Genomic DNA, 21348 nt, shown 5'->3' on the forward strand with positions numbered 1-21348 from the left:
AGTACTTCTCCCACCTGATAATGAGCCTATGAAATTTCAAGTACCGCCTGCTGGATGCTGGTGGCTTACGGAGTCATAATTATCCTAAGTGCAGGTTCTCATTATAATAAGCAGAGTCTGGTTACTGTTCCCTCCAAGGAGAAAGCCAAGCTCCACTAGCTGGTAACAGGGCTCCTGAACTTAGACCTGGATAACTGAAGAATAGAGCAGATCTTAATGTTCTGTAAATCTCAACAGTTCTGGATTTTTGGACTTTAATTGTGTAGGTGGTTAGTATTTAAGTTTTGAATTCTTGGGAAGAAAATTAAGCACTTAGTCATTTGTATTTAGGCCACAGTTTTTCATTTCTTTCATTTCAGTTTTAAAGCAAGGTTTACTTCAGATATAAAACAGTTTAGCCTAAAATACATTCATGGCTCCACATAGAGTGCCCTCTGATTGATATTTTTTGCTATTGCATGCTTTATAATGAAGCACAAGTAAGGAGATAACCCGTGTTTCGGTTTACAGTCTTTTACTCCTATAGCCCATAACTTCTAAATTGAAGATATACATCTGATTTCTTTTTTTTTTTTTTTAAGATTTTATTTATTTATTTGAGAGAGAGACAGTGAGAGAGAGCATGAGCGAGGAGAAGGTCAGAGGGAGAAGCAGACTCCCCATGGAGCTGGGAGCCCGATGTGGGACTTGATCCTGGGATTCCGGGATCATGACCTGAGCCGAAGGCAGTCGTCCAACCAACTGAGCCACCCAGGAGTCCCTATACATCTGATTTCAAGTGGTTATTTGACCAACAATGGACAGGGACGATCTGCTTTGAGCCTATTCCACTTGGTTACCTAGGAGCAACTGTGCTGACGGCCTAACCTAGCTTCTCACCTAACAGAAGCTATTGGCAGATTCTTAAATTGATTGAGACATGTATAAGCATAGTACAGTTGACCTCCAAACAACATGGTTTTGAACTGCACAGCTCGTCCACTCATATCATGGATTTTTTACTGATAAATATAAAACAGTACTATAAATGTATTTTCTCTTCCTTATGCTTTTCTCTTTTTTTGTAAGATTTTTTATTTATTTATTTGACAGGCAGAGATCACAAGTAGGCAGAGAGAGGAGGAAGTAGGCTCCCTGCTGAGCAGAGAGCCCGATGCGGAGCTCAATCCCAGGACCCTGGGATCATGACCCGAGCTGAAGGCAGAGACTTTAAACCACTGAGCCACCCAGGCACCCCTTCCTTATGCTTTTCTTAATAACTTTTCTCTAGTTCACTTTATTGTAACATTATAATATAAAATACACATAACAAACAAAGTATGTGTTAATCAACTGCTTGTATTATTAGTGAGGCTTCTAGTCAGGAGTAGGCTGTTAGTAGTTAAGTTTTTGGAGAGTCAGAAGTTATGTCCAGATTTTCGACTATGCCAGGAGGTTGCAACGGTAGTGCCTCCCTATAACCCCATCATATTGTTATGTTCCCCCAAGAAAAATTTTTTGACCAGCTGATCTTAGTCTTTTCTTGATTCTGAAATCAAATGAAACATATTTTACTTTTTCCTTGCCTACTCCAACCCTCTGGTCTTTAATATGTATGTGGTTGTATTTACATGTTGATACCATATTGTGGATATGATTGCTTGTCCTGATTTCTTCCACTTAACATTATATATTAAACATCTTCACATATCGTTTAAAAAGTCTTTGTAGGGGCGCCTGGGTGGCTCAGTGGGTTAAAGCCTCTGCCTTCGGCTCAGGTCATGATCCCAGGGTCCTGGGATCGAGCCCCACGTCGGGCTCTCTGCTCAGTGGGGAGCCTGCTTCCCTCCCTCTCTCTCTGCCTGCCTCTCTGCCTACTTGTGATCTCTGTCTGTCAAATAAATAAATAAAATCTTTAAAAAAAAAAAAAAGTCTTTGTAATCATTTTTAATGACTAATACTCCATTACACTGGATATTTATACCATATTTCTGTTGTTAAAATGTTGAGTGACTATCTTTGTTTACAAAGCTTTGTCAGCATTTTAGTTTTCTTAATAGATTCAGACAAAGAAAATTCCTGAGTGAAGGGATTTGAATATTTAAGACTTTTCAAATTGTCGCATTACCCTGTAGAAAATTCTGCCAATTTAGAGTCTGACCAGAGCTGTAGTATGTTGATTTGTTATAATTCGATCTTCTGAATCATAGAGGTACAGCTCTTCTAGCTGACCCAGTGGACATGAGATCCCAGGCTCAGTATATTTTATAGTGATCTTTTAGTGGAAGCGACTAGTAGATGTATCTAATTTATTACTTCTGAAACTGTCCATGTAATTTGTGGAACATTTGTTTGGGCAATCCCAGTGTCGCACAATAGTTTTGAAAAGCTTAGCTCTAAAAGAAGGGTATTTTCACCATTAAATTATACTAAATCTGCTTCATAAATACTTGTTTTTACACAGCTTTCTTGGGAAGCCTTACTTAAGCTTCCAGAGGGAGGAAATGATACTTATTGAGATTCAGTATTTGAGTAGCCATCATTTTAACACATGTGTCTAATATTAGGCAAAATGAGAAAAACAAACTAATGTATCCTTCCCTGCCTACATGATGAGGTAGTTGACTAGAGTTGGAATTAGGAATAGGACATAATCTCTTCTCATATATAGGGTCTGAACTGTGCCTGTGCTGATAAGATGCTTCCCTGGAAGACCCCTCCAAATGGGAAGTTCTCAACTTCTAAATTTGAGTGACTGATGTAGCCCAATATAGAGAAAAGACAGGTGTTTTTGAAAACAAAAAAGCATGGCTTGCCAAATATTTTCATTATTATAATGAAAAGACATCAAAAAGAAAAAAAGGTGGTTTCAACTGGAGAGCCCTGTGGCTCAAAGGTCAGCCAGAGTAAACAAGAACTCCTATAAAAAGCAATTTACATTCCCTTCATACAAGATTTATTTATGAGGGATCCTTCCAGGAAAAAGTCTGACTGAGACCAAAGACTGTTTGGCCAGGATGTCCTGACTGGGCAACATTCAGAACATGTGATTAGTGCATGATCCTAGAAGCCATTCACAAGGTCTTTGCTCTGGAGTGCCTCAGCCTTCACTTCCCTTCTTACTACCAATGCCATTTACCAAATGGATCTCTCTCTCTCTCTCTCTCTCTCTAACACACACACACACACACACACACACATCATCTGATCCCTTTGGAAAACGTAAGAAAAAGTGAGTGTAGCATTGATTTTTCTTAGAGTGTTCCAGCATTCTGGCTCTCTTTCAGTCATTGAGCAAGTCTTCACTGCATTCGGTTAGGCTACATGCCCAGGACTATTTGGACATTTTGGTGCATAGTGGCCTCAGTGGGTCATTAAACAAGAATAAGAGTGAGAAGACCTAAGCATGTCTATTCTACGTGATTTCATAAGCTCCTTCACAGACCACCCAGAAGCCGCTCTTGGAGGCCTGTTCAACAGAAAACCTGAGTTGAAATTCGTTTCCAGCCCCCTAGAGGGCACCCAAACCATCCTGTTGCCTTCAGGGATCCTGTTTTCTTCCTTTTAGGCAGAGCCCCCAAAACAGTAATTCACATTATCAGTACTAGATTAATTAAGTTGAAAGGAACTTCTCAGCAGTTTGATTTAAGATGTTTTTGTTTATAAATGATCCAGCAGTGTGTTCTAGGATGGATAGTAATTTATTTTAACAATGTGAGGTTTCCATAATCCTTATTTTTCCATATCTGGGGATTTATCTCTGGCTGTCCAGACTATGGAAATGACCCATCTTTCTGCCTCTACCCTTTTTTTTTTTTAAGATTTTATTTATTTACTTAACAGAGCTAGAGGGCACAAGCAGGCAGAGGGAAAGAGAGAAGCAGGTTCCCCACTGAGCAAGAAGCCTGATTTAGGACTCAATCCCAGGACTCTGGGATCATGACCTGAGCTGAAGGCAGATGCTTACGTGACTGAGCCACCCCGGTGTTCCTTCCTTGCTTTTTTTTTAAGTAGATACCACATCCAGTGTGGAGCCCAACATGGGGCTTGAACTTGAGACCCTGAGATCAAGACCTGAGCTGAGATCAACAGTCAGACGCTTAACCTACTGAGCCATCCAGACACCCCTGCTTTACCCTTCCTTATTATTGTAGTTCCCAACTGCTTTCTACCTCCCTCCCTGTCTCATCTCCTTCCCCAGCCCCTACCTCTTGCTCAGGCTCTGGACTTCTTTAGGAATTCCCAAGAGTTCCAGCCATTGGGTGGCTCCATCAGCTCTCGCACAGGTATGGGAGAGAAGCCTCTGACTGCTGCTTCTGTATCCACCAAAGCAGGAGAGAGAAGTATGGGGAGGGGCAGTCTTCTCAGGGTCAAAGAGGGAAAAATTTTTCTGTGGAGATTAGTGTAGCCATGGGAAGCTCAGTCAGTTTTTATTTGCAGCCTCACTGTGGTTAGATACGCTCTTCTGGGCTATGAGGTATCAAGCTTCCATTTACGTCATCTCATATCTATAGGAAAATGTGTTTGCAAACTAGCATGTGCCTTTTAACTTTTTGGTTTTGCCTCTATGTATTAACTATAAATGGGGACATTTTATAATCTAAATAAGTAAAGTTATGAAACATTAAACTTGATGATAAAATTCAAGGATAAACTAGTAGAACTTCAGTGGCATATGAGTGGCCCAGTTCGTTTAAGCGGCTGCCTTCACCTCGGGTCATGATCCTGGAGTCCCAGGATCAAATTCTGCATTGGGCTCCCTGCTCTGCAGGGGAGTCTGCTTCTCCCTCTGACCCTTCTGCCCTCTCATGTGCTCTCTCTCATTCTCTCTCTCCCAAATAAATAAATTAAATCTTAAAAAAAAAAAGAAACAAAAAACTAGTAGAATTTCAGTGAGAGTAGAGTATAGAGCTTTTGGAATCTGGCCTTATAACAGGCATGCAGACATACTTTGTTATCATTCTGCCTCTAGGAATCTTGTATGTAACTAAATGCAAATAATGGACTGATTTCTCTAGGACCAGCACAGCTTCGTGATTAACCAGGAGGCTAATTTCAAAATAGTTCCTTTCCTGATACTCATGTTTACTGTTGATGTGTCATTGCTTAGTCACTTCAGCTGTATTCAGAGCATCCTCATTTTATAGTCCAGGAAACAGACCTTCAGTCAAATGACTTTTTACCAAGGAAGAAAAGCATCAAGGGATAAATAAAATTCATTTTACACTGGAATTTAGTACCTCTTAATACCTCTGTGCCGTATCTGAAACTTGAGTCATAATGCTCTTCCGACTAAGTCAGCCAGGTTCCCCTGTATTTTCTAATCTGTTCTATTCCTTTCTTTTTTCTTTAATGTTGTTCAGATCTACTGAACTGAGTTCATGGCCAGTAAGAGGTGTGACCTGCAATTTGAATAACACTGGTCTAAATGAATTTCTCGTTGTATTCCTCATTTTAATCATGAGAAAAGGGATTAGCAGCTTGATTTGAAGGACTGAAGTTTGCTCACTGGTATACTGCAGTTCCTTTCTCTCTGAAATGTTCTGGAAAATAACCTTGGATAGCAGGAATATAAAAATGCAAGAGAATCACCCCTGGGCATAAAAATATATGTTTATTTAAAAAAAAAAAAAAAAAGGACTGCCTTTGCCATATTCCAAAGTAAAAAAAAAAAGATTGTTCGTGAAAACCCTCAGTGTCAATCCACTTGGAAGCCCGCTCACTCTCAGGCGCTTTTTTCTTTCCTTTATGTTCTCACCTTCATTTAATAAACTTTCACTTCACTTTGCCCTTTAAAAAAAAAAAAATGCAAGAGAATCTTTAAAAATATGCAAGAATTGGGTTCAAACTGAGCCCCTAGTTGTGTGTGTGTGTGTGTACATAGATAAATCTTAGATAAATCTTGTGGTCCAAGGCTCCTCACTGTGATCTGGCCTGGGCCCTATTCCTAGAAGGTATTCAGTAAATATTTGTTGTCTGAATGAGTGACAGTGGTACCTACTGGTTTTCTTTAAAAGGACAAGGGATGTCAAGAGAAACTTGAGGCAACTGTATCCAATCATGGGGCCTATGTTGCCATTCATTAAAAAGTACTTTCTTTTTTTTTTTTTTTTTTTTAAGATTTTATTTATTTTTTTGACAGAGAGAGAGAGAAAGATCACAAGTAGGCAGAGAGGCAGAGAGAGAGAGGGAAGTAGGCTCCCAGTCGAGCAGAGAGCCCAATGTGGGGCTCAATCCCAGGACCCTGAGACCATAATCTGAGCCAAAGGCAGCGGCTTAACCCACTGAGCTACCCAGGCACCCCTTTTAAAAAGTACTTTAAGTCTTCATAGATTGATCCTAAGTTCAGCTTAATATGTTGAAGCCATGACCTGGTTCTTAGTCCTGACCTCAGGGTCATTTTTCTGGGACTGATTTTATTCTTCTGAAAATGAGTGCTTTGGGAATTAAAATCGTTAGTTTCCACATTATTGGTAGTCATGATTCCTGGGGGAAGCGCCAAGGAATACTGGTTTTTGTACCCTATGTGTGAACTTCAAATGGTTTGACTTGTTTGAACTACGACTATTATATAGCTACTTCCATGATCACATGTTTTTCTGTTGAGGTTTGCTACATATTTATAATTATACCACCTATCAGTCCATCAGTATTAGTAGGCAGCAGAAGTATATCTGCACATTAGAAGATGACAACCATGATTTCATTTTAACATCAGAGCACCTTGGTACAGTATGTCAGGAAATGTGGATCAGGCCTGGGTAACCCTTTCCAGTTCTGGACACCACTCTGTTTTCAGAGATCCCTGTCTATTGCCACATGCTTTCTTTCTCTTGCAGTATTCCCTCTTAACATATCTTCTTCCTTTTTCTACAGGAATGACATCTTTGTGTTCCTGCTAAGCACACGAGCTGGAGGACTTGGTATCAATCTCACTGCTGCAGATACAGTGAGTAATAAGAGCACAACATACCAGATATGCAGGTTTTAAATATGTTGTTCAGTTGGCATTACCCTTTACTTTGGGTCACACTTTTTATTTCTTTGCCTCATTATGTTAAAAGATAATAGTTGCGTTTTGGCTGGAACTGGGACATTTTAGCTTTCCTTCTGGACTTTGCTGTCCATTCTGTGTGAATAGGTTTCTTACACATTCATTCAACAAATTTTTTTTTTTTTTAAGATTTTATTTATTTATTTGACAGAGAGAAATCACAAGTAGATGGAGAGGCAGGCAGAGAGAGAGAGAGGGAAGCAGGCTCCCTGCTGAGCAGACAGCCCGATGCGGGACTCGATCCCAGGACCCTGAGATCATGACCTGAGCCGAAGGCAGCGGCTTAACCCACTGAGCCACCCAGGCGCCCCTCATTCAACAAATTTTTAGTGAATGCCAACTATGTGTCCAATATTGTTCTAAACACTTGGAGTACCTCAGTGAATAAACAGATTTAAATAATCTGGCTGGGTTAACAATTTGTTTTTAGGAGCTATAACTGAACAAATCAGAAATTATTGTTTTATTGCTTTTATGCATTATTCCACCATGGGAAAAACTCATTTTTTTTTATCCCAAACTTCACAATGAAATTGTTAATTTTAAAAATGAAGACATTGTATCAAAATTATTTATCCTTTCATACCCAGCCTCCTTGGAAGAATACTTCAGTTGACTGAAGTGGAAAAGAACATTCCTTTTGAATCTCGGAATTTTTCCCAGTGTTCAAATATATTTAATAACAATTTCAGTAACCTTGAGACATAAAAATGCATATGAAATTGTTTTGTAGCATGTAATGGCTCTAAAAATGTCATTTTATGTGGCTACTGTGGTGCTTTTTGAAATATAGAGCATGAAAATTCCCAGAAACAGGAGGAGAATGCAAACCCTGTAGAGTCATGGAGAAATGAGGTAGAAGGGGGAGAAGAGGTATGAATAGACTCACAAGCTACAGAGCTAGAACTAGAGCCCATGTTCCCTAATCTGCACCCCTAGGCTATGTCCACTCTCTCTCCTTATTAACTGCTATACCGTAGGGCTACCCGACCTCAAGAAAGAAGCAGATTCTGTAACATCACTAAGTAGAATATACAGAACTCAGCTGTACCTTCCTTGGCACGTAAAACTCATCAGCCAGTTAACCAGGTTTGGACAAGACTCCAGGGCCTAAGAACTGCTGGAAGCGTCGCTGGATCGATGCTAGATCTAACGTACCCATCATCAGCTTCGGTCATCTTAAGGGAAGGCTGTCATTGGTGGTTGCTATGTTGTGGGTTCTCTGACGTGGTGGCTCACTTGATGTGACATCAGAGAGCAGAAATTTGGCTTTCTCTTTACTCCTTGGTTCTCAGCTCTATTTTTTAAGCATTCCATACTGTCCTAACTTAGTCATAATCTCAATGTGAGTACAGGAGTCACCACTTTCTCCTAGTGAATCTTTCGGAGTCCAGTCTCAGCCTCCAGCCCCATATTAATTCTCTTGGTTTACTTACACCCTTCTTTGTTACCCATGCCGCTGAGTTTGCCTCAAACTCTCAGGGAGTCTTCATCATCTTACAAGACAAAGGATAAGCTCCTTTACATGGCACACGGTGCCCTTTATTTTGTGGCTTTTATCCTTTTCAGTCTAACTGCCAGACCCCTTCTCAAAATTTATGTTCCAGAAGTAATGATTGACTTTTTGTGCTTGGATATACCATACTGTATTACACTGCTGCACGAACTCTTTGCTCAGCACCTTTTCCACCTGGTAAACTTCTGTTTATTCTTCAAGACACCATTCATGATTGGGGATGGTTGTTTTATGTGCGCTGGTGTAGCTTCTCTGATAAGGTGACACTTGAGCCAAGATCTAAAGAAAGTAAGAAAGCAAGCCAAGCATGTATCTGGCAGAAGGAAGAGCATTCCGTGCAGAAGAGATAAGTGCAAAGCCCTGTGGCGAGAACATGCTTGGCGTGATCGGACCACAGTGAGCAGCCGTTTGTAGGTGAAACAGAACGGATGAGCAGGAGAGGCTGCCAGATAAGTGTTGTGAAGCAGATCGTGGAAGGCTTCATGGGCTTGTAAGACTTTTGAGATGGGAGGCCCCTGGAAGCATTTGAACAGAGCGGTAACTTGATGTGGCTTGAGTTTTAAATGTATCCCTCTGGTTTTGGGGAATAGTGTGGGAAGATCTACAAGGAGAAAGGTAAAAGCAGGAAGTTCAGGTAAGAGTTAGACACTACATGATGGTGACTTGGACAGGTGTAGAAGCTGAAGGCGGGCGGAAATAATAGGAATTGCCATGTGTTTTGGAGGCACAGGCTGTAGAGTTTGTTGCTACGTTGGATGTGGGATATGTAGGAGGTGTCAAAGAAAACTCCCAAGATGTTTGACTTAGGCACCTGGCATGATGGAGACATCAATTACCAATTAAAGGGAAGATGCTGGGAGGAACGGGTTTGAGAGGGGAAATTGAGAGTTTGGTTTGGGGTGTATTCAGTTCAAGATTCTTAGCAAACATTGAAGGGCAAGGTCACCCAGGCAGCAGGGTCTGGAGTTCAGTAGAAGGCATAAGTTCATGTAATTAAAACGCATCTCAGCTTGCCTGTCTCAGGTTTGGTCTGTGGTTTCTTAAGTAGTTATTGGAGCACCTGGGTGACTCAGTCAGTTAAACTTGATTTTGGCTCAGGTCATGATCTCAGGGTCTGCTCACTGGTGGGCAGTGTGGTCTGCTTGTCTCCCTCTGCCCCCCCCCCCCCCCCCCCCGCTCATTTGCACGCTTTTTCTCTTTTGCAAATCAATAAATCTTTAAAAAGGGACAGGATAGTTCTTCTAGTCATTTATTTGCATAGTCAAGAAAAAAACAGATTTGAGCAAGGAAATCCTGCTTTATGCTTCCAGTATTCACATAATTTGCCCTGTGAGGTTAGGAGCTCCTGCCAGCCACAGAGAAACAAAGTAGGCTGAACCCATCCCTAGAGGAGTAGAGGTAGGAATTCCCTTTTCATCCTAGGAACTAGAGAGAAAGGGCTCTGAATGTTCTGAGTTCCTAGTTCCAAAGTAATTTACATTTAATTTTGAGGGGAAGGCTTTGGGGACCTACTTGTAAATCAGAACCTCCTGGAATACTTCTCAGTAAAATGTTCCTCAAGATTGAAATGAATTTCTAGGTTATGCTTTGTGTGAAGTCAGTATGTGTGTGTGTGTGTGTGTGTGTGTGTGTGTGAGAGAGAGAGAGAGAGAGAGATTAGAGAAACAATAGGCTTAACTGCTTGCCTGGCATTCTTCCTTTGTCCTAAGATTTATTTAGCTTTGGAAGATTCCCCAGAACCATTTATGGACAAGGAAGAGGTTAGTCAGCCTAAGATGTCAGGAAAAACTTAATGTCTTATGATTGAAAATGCATATATAAACGTGTATTTTGTAAACAGTGGGACTCTGGCCCACTCTGTTAGTTAAAAACAAGATTTTAGCATATGATTAATGGCCCCTTATTGTTTTGTTCTTTGTATATTTTTCCTAAAGTAGGGATCTCTTTGCATTTGTCTGTCTTTAGTGAGGGGTTGTTATAAACTGCGCTGTTTGTTTTGTTCTTTTTTTTTTTTTTTTAAGATTTTATTTATTTATTTGACAGAGATCACAAGCAGGTAGAGAGGCAGGCAGAGAGAGAGAGGGTAAAGCAGGCTCCCCGCTGAGCAGAGAGCCCGAAGCGGGGCTCCATCCCAGGACCCTGGGATCATGACCTGAGCCGAAGGCAGAGGCTTTAACCCACTGAGCCACCCAGGTGCCCCATGTTTGTTTTGTTCTTGGGTCAGACCTGTTTTAAATGCTCACATGTAGAGAAAGAAGGAGGAGCATTTCTCTCTTGGTGGCAATGTGAGGATTCTTCTATGTCCCATGAGGCAATAGGGGACAGACAGCTTTCGGCCTTCCCAATGCTGAGCTCCCACCGATTCTCTTGGGTGAGAGTTTCACCCTCCAAGCGTTGGTCCAACTTTTCCCAGTTCCTCTCAAAATGTTCCTGTTTTCTATTTCACTCCCTCATTCCCTGCAACTCCCTCTCATTGACCTATAAAGCCAGTGCCTCCACCCCTCCTCAGCTGTCACCTCCCTCTCCCCTCATGCCGTCCGGCTTGGCATGTACAGCTTCACGGAGGTGCTCTCTCTTAATACATTTCCACTTAGTCATTGCTGGGCCATGCTTTGTGGCCATCCATTGATTTGCTTTCCTCTTTACTGGCTAAGTTAGTTGTTCTTATCCTTTAATTGTTAGTTGTTTTTCTCTAGAATGTCTCGCTGAGCTCCATAAACCTGAATACCGAATCTAGGTATCCTCACTTTCCCACTGTGGGGAAACCTTCTATCTGGTTTGGTTTTTAGTTCTCCCCTTCTTGTTTTAGTTCTTTTAGTTCTCCCGTTCTTGTTTTAACTTACCTAGCTTGTGGATACTTCATACTTTTTCCTGATAAGTATTTTTCTTAAGAAAATCTTATTTTATTCAAGTCCTCCCAAATTCCCCATCTCTTTTAACCCATTTAAATGATAATTAGTTGGGACGCCTGGGTGGCTCAGTTGGTTAAGCAGCTGCCTTTGGCTCAGGTCATGATCCCAGCATCCTGGGATCGAGTCCCACATCGGGCTCCTTGCTCAGCGGGGAGCCTGCTTCTCCCTCTGCCTCTGCCTGCCATTCTGTCTGCCTGTGCGCGCTCTCTCCCCCTCTCTCTCTCTGATAAATAAATAAAATCTTATAAAAATAAATAAAAATAAATAAAAAATAAATAAATGATAATTAGTCACTAAATGTGGGAGTTACTTTGAAGTTAAATTGCCAACCTCTCCCCTTAGCTTTAATTTTTTTTACCTTTTATGAGCTCAAAAAACCTAAGTTGAATCAGATCTGGTTGCCACTGACACTTCCAGGAAAAAATGTGAATGTTAAGAAAGCACCTATGAAATGATTCATAATATAGAACTTCCCATTACAAATTCCTGCTGCACCATTGCCTCAGGCTTAGGTAACTAACTAAGGGTACTATCTTTTGGATGAGACATCAACTGTCATTTTCCAGTAATAGTCATTTTAGATGTGTTGAGCAAGTAGTGTTTCTCCCCTATCCAATCAGAGGCCTCCATTACATTAACTCTGTCTTCTCGTCCTTGTTCTCTCTGAAAGTTTAAAGTAGATTTTCTATAATTTTGCATATCCTGTTGAATCTCCAAAATATCCTGTCATCAGGTTTGCTCTGCTCCTTTACAAATGTAAGCATTGTGTGCTTCGAAATCCTAGGTCTGTGGACACTGTGGATAGCAGTAAGTTTTCACAATGATTTTCTTCTCTTTGTCAGGCAGTTAGTAATTTTCTTCCTGAGGATTCTGACTGATGCTAAAAATTGTGGGATTATACCTCATGTAAAAGCAAGACAAAAGATGCAGCATCAGAAAGAGCCAGTGGCAGTGTCAGGATGGCCGAGTGGTCTAAGGCGCCAGACTCAAGCACAGCTTCCAGAAAGAGCCAGTGGGGGTTTTCCTATTGTAGGCAATAGTGTTGAAAATGCTGATGCCTTTTGTCCATCTTCACTCAAAGTCTGAATTCTGCAGAGAATGGCAGAATTGTGTCCAATTTTAAATGAGAGAACAAATAAATTACTTCGGAGTAAATCACTCAGTTTACATTTTTAGGCTTGGTCTAGTGTTGATCGGTCCCCTTAGAGATTCTAGTATTAATTGTCTAGTATTTGTGGCATTCTTCTTTACACTGATGGATGCTCTCTGTTCTACAATATGACTAGATAGGGAGATTTTTTAAATAATACACATGGAATAATTGGACACCCATAGAAGATAGTGATTAAGTGAGAACTTGGGCCAGGATAGGCAATGCGAGTATTGTTAATAGTGCAGGTTGTGGAAGGAGCCTGTTAGGACTCAGGCCAGTCTCTTTCTGATTGATAAAGGAAACACACAAGGTTTGTGTGAAAATTTAGTGACCCATGTATGCACACTATTGCCAGATACATTGTAAGTGCTGAACAGATTTTCACCATTATTATTGCTAGTAGGAATCCATGAGGAATAGGAAAAGGGACATTGTTACAGTCAGGAGAAATCAGGAAGGCCTTCTTGAACGTGGGAAGCTTGAATCAGACCTTAAAGGACCAATAGAGAAGAATTGAGGGTCTATAGGTCAGAAAAAAAGCTTAAGCAAAAAGTGGTGCAGACAGTCATAAGTGAGGAGCACTGAAAAGACCTCTCTAACAGAAAGGAAGGGACATGTTTATTTTAGAAAAGAATAGAAATGAAGTTGGCTTAGTATAGCAGGACCTGATTGTTAAGGGGAGTTTGGGCTTGGTGTGTTACTGCGTAACTGGCAGGGAAATAGAGTGGGCTAGAGTGGTACCCAAAGTAGACTTAAAAAAAAGAGAAACTGAACTCTTGAAAGCCTGCTGGTCTGACAGTGGCAGCGATCCAGGTGTAGGTGATAAGGTCCCAGTTCAGAATAGGGACAGTGGGACTGTAAAAATGAGAGGTTCATTCTGAAGAAGCAGTGGCTGGATTTGGTGACTTGCTTGAATATGGATGAGGACACATGAGGACCATTTGGAACTGGCTTTCTTTCAGGAAGTCTCCTGTATTGAATAGTAGCCTCAGGGCTGAGGACCCAGGAGTCTTTTGGCTGTAGGATCACTTGTGGAGGAGAGGAGAGGAGAGTACATTCTGCTGTTCTTTATGTTTGTTGTTCAGCATACCAGAAGTAGCTTCTAGGAAACCTTTAAATGTTTCTTTGCTGAATTCAAGGGATAGGAAATAAGAGCTGGAGAATGCCAGGAAAGCTATGCCTATCCCTTACCATAGTAGACTAAGTGTTAAAGAGAAGGCTTTCAGGGGCGCCTGGGTGGCTCAGTGGTTTGGGCTGCTGCCTTTGGCTCGGGTCATGATCTCAGGGTCCTGGGATCGAGCCCCGCATCGGGCTCCCTGCTCCGCAGGAAGCCTGCTTCCCTCTCTCTCTCTCTCTGCCTGCCTCTCTGCCTACTTGTGATCTCCGTCTTTCAAATAAATAAATAAAATCTTTAAAAAAAAAAAAAAAAAAGAGAAGGCTTTCAGACATGCTGGGCTGGCTCAGTTGGAAGAACATGTAGCTCTTGAACTTGGGGTCATGAGTTCAAGGTCCACATTGAGGGTAGAAATTGCTTAAATAAATACATGAAAACTTTTAAAAAAAGAGAGAAAGAAGGTTTTCATATTCCCCCACCTCATAGGCCTACCAGGTACTTAGGCTCTGTGATCCTAGATAAATTCTGTAATTTCCTTGTGTCTCAGTTTCCTCATCTATAAAATGGGGGTCTTAATAGTACCTAAATCATAGTGATTATGGGATTTAAGTGAATTAATACACATAAAGCAACTAGAACAGTGACTGGCACATAGTGAGCACTAAGTATTAGGTAGGTAACTATTAATATTATTGCTGTTCCCTCTTTTTAAATGAAAATCCGGGGTGGGGAGGTGGGGGAGCTAGAGTATGTCTCTTTTGCCCAAGGCAAGTGAAAGACTGGCTTGGTTTTTATGAGTAGATGTGCATTCATCTTCATGCCCTTAATGCAGGGGCTGCAAGTGACTGGCTTGCCCTCGGAATTCCTGGTCTTGCCATAAGAGATGTATTTGTCTTTGATGTATTCTTGTTCTGCCCGTGCAGGTGATTTTTTATGATAGTGACTGGAATCCCACTGTGGACCAACAGGCCATGGACAGGGCCCACCGCTTGGGGCAGACAAAGCAGGTTACCGTGTACCGGCTCATCTGTAAAGGCACCATTGAAGAGCGCATTCTACAGCGAGCCAAGGAGAAGAGTGAGGTAAGCAACAGGCAGAGGAAGTAGTGCAGTGGTGGAGAAGCTGGAAAGTCAGCCGCGTGTACTGGGCTAAGACTCTTTCTTGCCTTCCATGGATCAGAAGGGGATGAAAAGTTCTTCTGAATAGAAAATAAAATCAAGTCCTACTGCCTTGGCTATTCATTCCTCACTCCTTTTCTGTCCTAATGGTGTCTACAGGCTAGATAGGGCTGTGGTTCGTGGGAGGGTGACACCAGTCATGGCTCTCCTGTTTCACATACTTTCCCATTCAGGGAAAGAAAGAATGACATTTGAGCTCTTCCTAGTACTCTCAATTTGACGATCTCTAATTTGCTAGTTTCCTTGATTTTTTTTTTTAAGATTTTATTTATTTATTTGACAGATAGAAATCACAGGTAGGCAGAGAGAGAGGAAGGGAAGCAGGCTCCTTGCTGAGCAGAGGCTTGATCCCAGGATCCCGGGATCACGACCTGAGCTGAAGGCAGAGGCTTTAACCCACTGAGCCACCCAGGTGCCCCTTCATCTTGATTTCAATATTATTGGATCTTCTAGCTATCAATTAGCAGTCCCAAGCAAAAATAGTTTTCATTGTTCTTTCTGTCGGATAAATAATCTGGATGAGCTGGTGAGATAAATGAGAATCAAGTGCCAGAGGAGCAGATTGAGAAAGATGTCACCTTCTTTCTGGATATTAGCCATAAGGGAATGGGTGCCTGCTGGTGATGTTTTGATCTGCTTTGGTATAGATTCAGCGGATGGTGATTTCTGGTGGGAACTTCAAACCAGATACTTTGAAACCCAAAGAGGTAGTTAGTCTTCTTCTGGATGATGAAGAGCTGGAGAAGAAATGTACGTACCCTATACCTCTTACTAAAGCTCTCTCTTCCCTACAGAAAATTTTTCTCTGTCCCCTCCCATCCAAAAATGATAGGGCTCCTTGGCTGTGTGCTAAGGGTAAGCAAAGCCAAAGACTATATTTGGGGAGAAATGTTTTTCATGTTAAATTAAAACCCAAACAAGAATGTGTTACGGAGTAGAAGGCAAAACTCAATTTGTTTTAAAAGTACTATGACTTTGAATAAATTTGCATCAGGGAGGCTATATCCCTAGACTCCTCAGCAGTAATGAATTTACTCTTTCTGTCTAAAGAAATGCTTTTATGGAGAAGTTGGGAGAAACACTGCTATAGCACTTCTCCCATGTATTGCTGACTTTGAGAACAGTTGGTTTCAGAATTACCTTGTGAGCCTCTGGGGATGTCAGTATCACATCAAGGAAGTATGTCTTACAGTGCTCACAATAGCCACCACCTTCTAAAACCCTTTCAGGACTCTGCAACTGTATTAAAAGGTTGAAAAGAAAAGAGGAAAGAATAAAGTCAAGAAATGGACCATGACAGTTTAACCGAATGATGGTTTGAACCCCAAAACTGTTAAAAATCCAAGAACTCTGTTCCCTCTCCATGTTAAAAAACCAGTTAATCTGCCCTAGACTAAAGTCCTGTCCTAGAACATAAATACCAGAGGATGTGGCCAACTTAATTTCAGAGAATGAGGATTCTGATTACCACAGGCACTTCATCAGATCTTCACATCTTTTTAATTTTCTTGTTAGTGAGACTGCGGCAAGAAGAGAAACGGCAGCAGGAGGAAACCAACCGAGTCAAAGAACGCAAGCGCAAGCGGGAAAAGTATGCAGAAAAGGTATCTCAAGGTTGGGTGGCCATCAGGGACCAGTAGGGGACAGGGCAGTGCTTTAAAAAAGGCTTTGGGTCCACGGTTGGTATCCAGCTTCAGCTCTGTATGTGGTGAGTAGTAGTTCTATGCTGATTGACATTTGACCAGGAGAAATGTGGCCTTGGTAGACCGGTAGTCCCCACACAGACATACCTTGTTTGGTCGCATGGAATTCTGGAAACTATTTGTTGGGGTTATTGCAAAGCATGGGGCTAAATATGGATGAGATGAATCTTACTTACATTATCAGATTCCACAGAATCTTAGAAAAGGCCTAAGAGGTCATTATATCCAATCCTACTTTAATTCTGCTAGTCATCTGCTGTCAGCAAAAGAAATCACTGACCAGTCTGTTCATCTTTTTTTTCTCTAATTTATACGAAAGATTAGAGCTGGTTTTTGTCTCCCTTCTGACATTTCCCACTTAACCCCACCAGGCCAACTGCAAAATGGAATGTAGTTCCCCTTACATTTCTCCCTGTCTTACTGTTTCTGCCAGAGTTTTATTTCAGTGATCCTTATTCCTGGTCTTTATTGAGAAGTGAATCCAAGTGAGGCTTTCAGGATTTATTCATGTTTCAGGAGTCAGCCCATTGGTTCCAACCAGGTTCCCAGATTTAACACTGAAGTATTGTTAGTTCAGAACCACTTTACTAGCTTCCAGAAAGTACTTCCTAATATTTTCTAGTGGATTTGGTTTACCTTTGAGTCGTGCTGCCCTTCCCACTTTTATCAGCCCTGATCTTGGATAAGGTAGCTACCATGGGCTTCAGGCATGTGGATCGCTCTGGGTCCTCAGGCCAACCAGTTGTCCAGGCTTCATTTCCATGGACTTTGATTTGTCTGAAGCCTATTGTCTGGCCACATGTTAACTGATTCTGTAATAAGTGGAGGTTGAGTTCTTCCCCTTATCCAAGCTTGTGTTGGACCTCATGTCCCTTGTCCCTTTGGCCATAAGACCTTGACTGATAGCAACCTCGGAGCTTGTCTGTATGACTTGACCATCTTCCAGTAGATACACCAACTCTTCCTTTTGTAAAATCCACACCCTCATCTGTACCTTCTGCTAAGCAGAACTGTCTCTAACATGAAGGATGCCTTGGTACTCACTATATCAAAGTTGAAAATCTAGGAACTGTGACTCCACCCTCAAATCTCTAACCCATTACTTACTACTATTTAGAATTAAAATAGCTTCAATATTCAGAAATAACATCAAAGAAGAAAAGATGGGGTTTGTTTTTTATTTGTTCATTTGTTTTTTTAGCCCAAATTCAGTAAATTTACTTTGCAATACAGTTGATACCATGAGCATTATTGAGCCAACAGGATAGCAAAATAAAAAGCTGTCTAAAGTTAAAGGCACAATACATTAACAAACAAATGACCCTCAGTCACGGAATTATAAATGCAGTTTGGAATGGAGGTTGACGGGAGGGGAATTAATCCAGACTACAGCAATGAAATCCTTGAACCACAGCAGGTGGTTTTCTAATACAGAGTGTTATAGGGTTTACTGATTTTGCATCAGAAGCCATCCGTGCTCTGAGTAGAGAAATTTCAGATAGTGGCGACTGGGTGGCTCAGTGGGTTAAAGCCTCTGCCTTTGGCTCAGGTCATGATCCCAGGGTTCCAAGATCGAGTCCCACATCGGGCTCTCTGCTCAGCAGGGAGCCTGCTTCCTCCTCTCTCCCTCTGCCTGCTTCTCTGCCTACTTGTGATCTCTGACTGTCAAATAAATAAATAATCTAAAAAAAAAAAAGAAGAAATTTCAGATAAACATCCAGTCGTAGTATAAACCACACAAAGACATTAACCCTGATGTAGGGGTGGGTACAGATGCCTTTAGATGCAGTGAGTGGATGTGATTCTTAGAATTTTCTAAGCACATTCTGCGATTTCAGGTCCCTAATCTGTAACAGAGCCCTAGATAGTTCTAGACCTGCTTAATGTAGCTCAACCCATAAGCATTTACATGTAAACTGAGAAAGTAATGACAAAAGCAACTCATTATTTCTTGGGTATGATAAGAACCTTTGTCCTCCTTATGCATACTTAAAAAGAAGGCAGAATGAAAACAGATGTGCAGAAAATACACTAAAGGCACTGGGCCTCCCTCTTGGAGGACGGAATCAGTTCCATCCCTGTGAGTGCTGTGGCTCGGACATGCCCTTCAAGGGTCAGGCTTTGTGCAGCCCTGATGCAGTGTGACTGGCCTGCCTTGTACCTCTGTATTACTGGGGTAGAATATACATAAATTCTTCTTAAGCTTTTCCTTTCCTTCTTCCTTAGGAGTTTTTTCCTTCCTTAAAAGTATGCTAATTGGGGAGGGGGAAAAACCTGCCAGTTTATAGAGAGTCAGATTTCTGTCATCACTTTCTTTTCCAACCCCTTTTCTTTTGGTGCCTATCTTCATGCTTTTTCCAAATTTCTTGATTTGTGTGTTCCCAGAAGAAAAAGGAAGATGAATTGGATGGGAAAAGGAGAAAGGAGGGTGTGAACCTAGTAATCCCATTTGTTCCCTCGGCTGATAACTCCAACCTCTCTGCTGACGGGGACGACTCCTTCATTAGCGTGGACTCGGCCATGCCCAGCCCTTTCAGTGAGGTGAGGCTCCTTTTAGATGCCTTCATCCCGGCAGTGGGGACTATGTCCTGATCTGGTAGCCTTTGCTTCTCCTGGAGTTCTCCTGCCTTGGGGAAGGGGGCTGCACATGGAATCCATAAGGGAAAAAGGAAATGAGGACAGGCTGGCTTCTCTGGAGCCAGAGCAGGGAATTTTACCCTCAGGAACGAAGCCAGGCAGGAGAGGGAAATAGTGACAAGGGCTGAGAAACACGTCCTCACATGGGTCTGAGGGCCATGGGCTGTGGGCACCAAGAATGGTGGTGATCTCGACCCTTCCTCCTCCAGATCTCCATCAGCAGTGAGCTGCACACCGGCTCCATCCCCCCTGATGAGAGCAGCAGTGATATGCTAGTCATCGTGGACGACCCAGCCTCGTCAGCCCCCCAGTCTCGGGCCACCAACTCTCCTGCCTCCATAACAGGCTCCGTTTCAGATACTGTGAATGGTGAGTGGTACTGCTGTCTCGTACAGCTTGGGCCTGGTCCAGTGCCTCAGGAGAGGTGTTGGTTTCGTGCTGGATGAAGTCCCAACTCCTACGATCATGGCATTTTCTACTATCTGTGAAGAAGAGTGGAGTGGAGGAAAAAGGAGAATTGATAGGCTTATTCTTTCACTAGCTCTGTCAAGTGAAAGGGAGAAAGAACTTTATAAAGATTTCAAACTTCTTTGTTTTCTAGTCAGCCCTGTATTTCATATTCCACCTTCATTTTTGCTAGTTTTTAATTAAAGTTTGCTTCTCTGGGCCTTTCTTCACTTTGGTCTGTGGGGCCCAGTGGTGCTATTTCTTGAGGAGCTCTAGCTTTAAAACTTGGGAGTAAAAGCTGACTCAACAAGGCAGGAGCACATTGAAGCACACAGGTGAACCACAGGCAGTACACGCCTGGGGTTCCTTTAGTAATGATCTAGTTTAAGGAAGAAATTCAGTTGTAATGCAACCACTCATTTCAAATGAAAAGCAACTTAAGGAATCCGGCTGTGTTAACCGTTCAGAATTCTTACTAACTCTGTGACTCCTTGGCCCAGCCATTAAATGGGGACGGATCCCTCCATGGGAATCCTAAAAACCCCGAGAGCCAGCCCTACCTGTCCGCGGAAGATTCTGTTAACATGTAAAGAGATTGACTCTTTTTCCCTCTTGGCCCATTTGTTCCCACAGGAATTTCCATTCAGGAAATGCCAGCTGCAGGACGTGGTCACTCAGCTCGAAGCCGAGGCCGCCCCAAAGGTTCAGGAAGCACAGCCAAAGGAGCAGGGAAAGGCCGGAGCAGGAAGTCCACCGCAGGCAGTGCTGCTGCAATGGCAGGAGCCAAAGCAGGGGCCGCGGCAGCCTCAGCAGCAGCCTATGCTGCATACGGGTACAATGTGTCTAAAGGTGCGGAGGCCCCGGGGCAGGGGTGAGCTGTAGGCTCCATTCTGGAGAGGGACCGTCTAGAGGGTCTGTGGAGTGTTCTGCCCAGAGAGCAGGTAGGGCACCCCCTGGGCCAGGAGGCTCCTTCCCGGAGGCCTCATTGGGTTTTGCTTCTGTACTGAGCACTCCTGACTCTGCCCTTGCCCTTGTGGCTTAGTACAGTTTCACCTTCGAAGTGGAAGTAACTACAAAGAGAGCTGAATTGCTGGACTATACTGCGTTAAATAATCATAGTTCTTCCTGCTTTGAGAACTGATGTTTTTTCCAAGATGCATGTTTTAGTAATTATAGTTCAGTAATCTGGGCTAGCATTGTCTGCGTTTGCCACCACCCGCGCCGTGTGCGTGAGAGTGTAACACATGGCCCCGCTCTGGAGTGACTAGTGGAAGTGAGAAGAGGGAGCCATCTGCGGACTGTGTTTAACAGCAGTGCAGATAGTGTGCGTGTACTGAGTGACAGAAAGGGGGAGGCCTTAATTGTAGCTGTAGCTTGGAAGAAGGGGGAAACTATGGATCTGAAGACAGAGTTGCCAGGCTGTAATTCAGAAAGGAGAAGGATGACGAAGGAAGTGGCATATCCGGGGCCACCGAGCAGGTCAGTCAGGCCGTGCTCAAGAGGGGCAGTTGGAGTCAAGAGAGGAAACACATGGCAGGACCTGATGGACAAGAGCTTCTCAGGTGTGGGATGAGGAGCTCTGGAAAGGGAGGTGGCTATGGTGAGCTCCGCGTGTGGATGTTGATAAGCGCAGCCTGTAGGACAGCTATGAGGGG

At 42.6% G+C, this 21348-nt stretch overlaps 1 protein-coding gene across 3 annotated transcripts in view; it reads left to right on the forward strand.

Annotated features, from left to right (window-relative positions):
- The window catches only part of INO80 (INO80 complex ATPase subunit), a 139150-nt gene that overhangs the window by 115099 nt on the left and 2703 nt on the right, over positions 1-21348 (forward strand). The window contains exons 29-35 of one of the 3 annotated variants that reach the window (XM_082735540.1): positions 6856-6928; positions 14652-14810; positions 15554-15656; positions 16422-16510; positions 18998-19150; positions 19456-19615; positions 20327-20542. In XM_082735540.1, coding sequence (XP_082591666.1) covers positions 6856-6928; positions 14652-14810; positions 15554-15656; positions 16422-16510; positions 18998-19150; positions 19456-19615; positions 20327-20542 — 953 coding nt within the window. Of the gene's footprint in view, positions 1-6855; positions 6929-14651; positions 14811-15553; positions 15657-16421; positions 16511-18994; positions 19151-19455; positions 19616-20326; positions 20543-21348 lie in introns of all 3 variants that reach the window. The other 2 variants (XM_082735539.1, XM_082735541.1) reach the window with 2 other exon arrangements.

This window comes from Mustela nivalis (assembly GCF_964662115.1).
Source record: "Mustela nivalis genome assembly, chromosome: 6".
NCBI classification, from domain to species: domain Eukaryota; kingdom Metazoa; phylum Chordata; class Mammalia; order Carnivora; family Mustelidae; genus Mustela; species Mustela nivalis.